At 32.3% G+C, this 1,583-nt stretch overlaps 1 protein-coding gene across 1 annotated transcript in view; it reads left to right on the forward strand.

Moving 5' to 3' along the window:
* Positions 1–781: 781 nt before the first annotated feature.
* Positions 782–1,583, forward strand: part of col27a1b (collagen, type XXVII, alpha 1b) — a gene marked incomplete at its 5' end in the record, with an annotated part of 91,702 nt that continues 90,900 nt past the window's right edge. Inside the window, 1 exon segment of the mRNA XM_014024015.1 lies at positions 782–846. Coding sequence (XP_013879469.1) covers positions 782–846 — 65 coding nt within the window.

Raw genomic sequence — 1,583 nt, forward strand, 5'->3', positions numbered from 1 at the left:
TATATATATATATATAGGGTTTCTGCCACTCGAAACACCTTCAGAGTGGAAATTGTTAAAAAAATTTCAAAAACAAAACTTCTGTTCTGCAGTTAGTTACCTTCTATAAACTCCACACTGCAGTTTAGAACTGACTTCAGAATTAAACAAGAAACATCTTCAACTCTTAAACTTTTTTTGTTATTTAAGAGTAATCAGCACAACTTTTATCACCTAACTTCAAAAACAATCAGTGGTAGGAAGTTTGCAGTTGACCTGGGATAATATCCGACTCCCAGGCTTTTGATTCATTTTAAGTTTTGAATCATTTGTTAAAGTAATGTGGCACAAAGACACTGGGTCTCAGAAGCTTATCTGGTCAGAGGGAATAAAGAGATAAGGCAAACCTTTTTTTGTCTTGAAACAGATGCTTGTCTTTAAACAGAAAGTCTGGTAAAATACGCTGCATCCACAGGTTTACTGCTTAATCTTTTGCACATGATTTAGACTTCTACTGCGTCTCGTAACTTTCAAACAAACATTTCAGTGTGGAATGAGTTCAATATGAGTTAAAACAACGCGTGCAGCTTCAAAAATGCAAACACTACCTTGAATTTATTTTATCGCCTTTTTAATATCAAAAGCTTTGATGGCAGTAAATAAACAGCAAATTTGAAATTTACAGCTCAAGGTTATCGTTCCGTAGGAATGTGTCATAGATTTGGACATTTAAAGTATAAATCAAAGCTCATTTGAAAGAATAAAGTATTAAAACTTTCTTTTTTCCCCTTTTACTTTGCAGGAGAGCTCTAATTCTTTGGACTATATTGTTCTGCACCTGCTCTCTGAGGCTAGCACAAGCACAAGGTAAGCAGCTTTAAGAGCATTTTCTTTTCTCTTCTCGTCACAAATGGACTTTATGATCAACATGAGAAAACTGACACTTTGAGATGCCTCCTGTGCAGCTCAGCGTTCAGAACATTTGGGTTCAGAATCAGATCAAATTTAAATTTGTTTGCAGTGAAGCAACATTAAAGCAGCCTGGATGTAGGAAGAGTTGATCTAACATGAACAAACTGGGTTTAGCTTTCTAACCAATCTGTTTTCTTTAAAGTGACTGAGGTATGATTAACACTCGATGTCGATTATTACTGTAGATGTGATTATATTTTTGGAAAGTCATTCTTCACTTTTTTTCTATATATGAGGTAAAGTTGATTATAAGCTTACAGTGTGTCACATACGGCCTGAACTCCCTATATGAGCAACTTAGCTATAAATACACCTCAAAAGAAGAGAAAATTAAGATATGCTGTCTGTTGATACTCAAAGTACGACGGAGTATTAGGGCCACACAAATAGATATTTTTTATTTTTTTATATTATGAGAATAAAGTCAAAATATTACGACATTAAAGTCGTATAAAATAAAGTTATAATATTATGAGAATAAAGTCAAAATATTACGACATTAAAGTCGTATAAAATAAAGTTATAATATTATGAGAATAAAGTCAAAATATTACGACATTAAAGTCGTATAAAATAAAGTTATAATATTATGAGAATAAAGTTGTAATATTACGAGATTAAAGTCATAACAT

The sequence above is a fragment of the Austrofundulus limnaeus genome, unplaced genomic scaffold (genome assembly GCF_001266775.1).
Source record: "Austrofundulus limnaeus strain Quisiro unplaced genomic scaffold, Austrofundulus_limnaeus-1.0 Scaffold403, whole genome shotgun sequence".
Taxonomy (NCBI): Eukaryota; Metazoa; Chordata; class Actinopteri; order Cyprinodontiformes; family Rivulidae; genus Austrofundulus; species Austrofundulus limnaeus.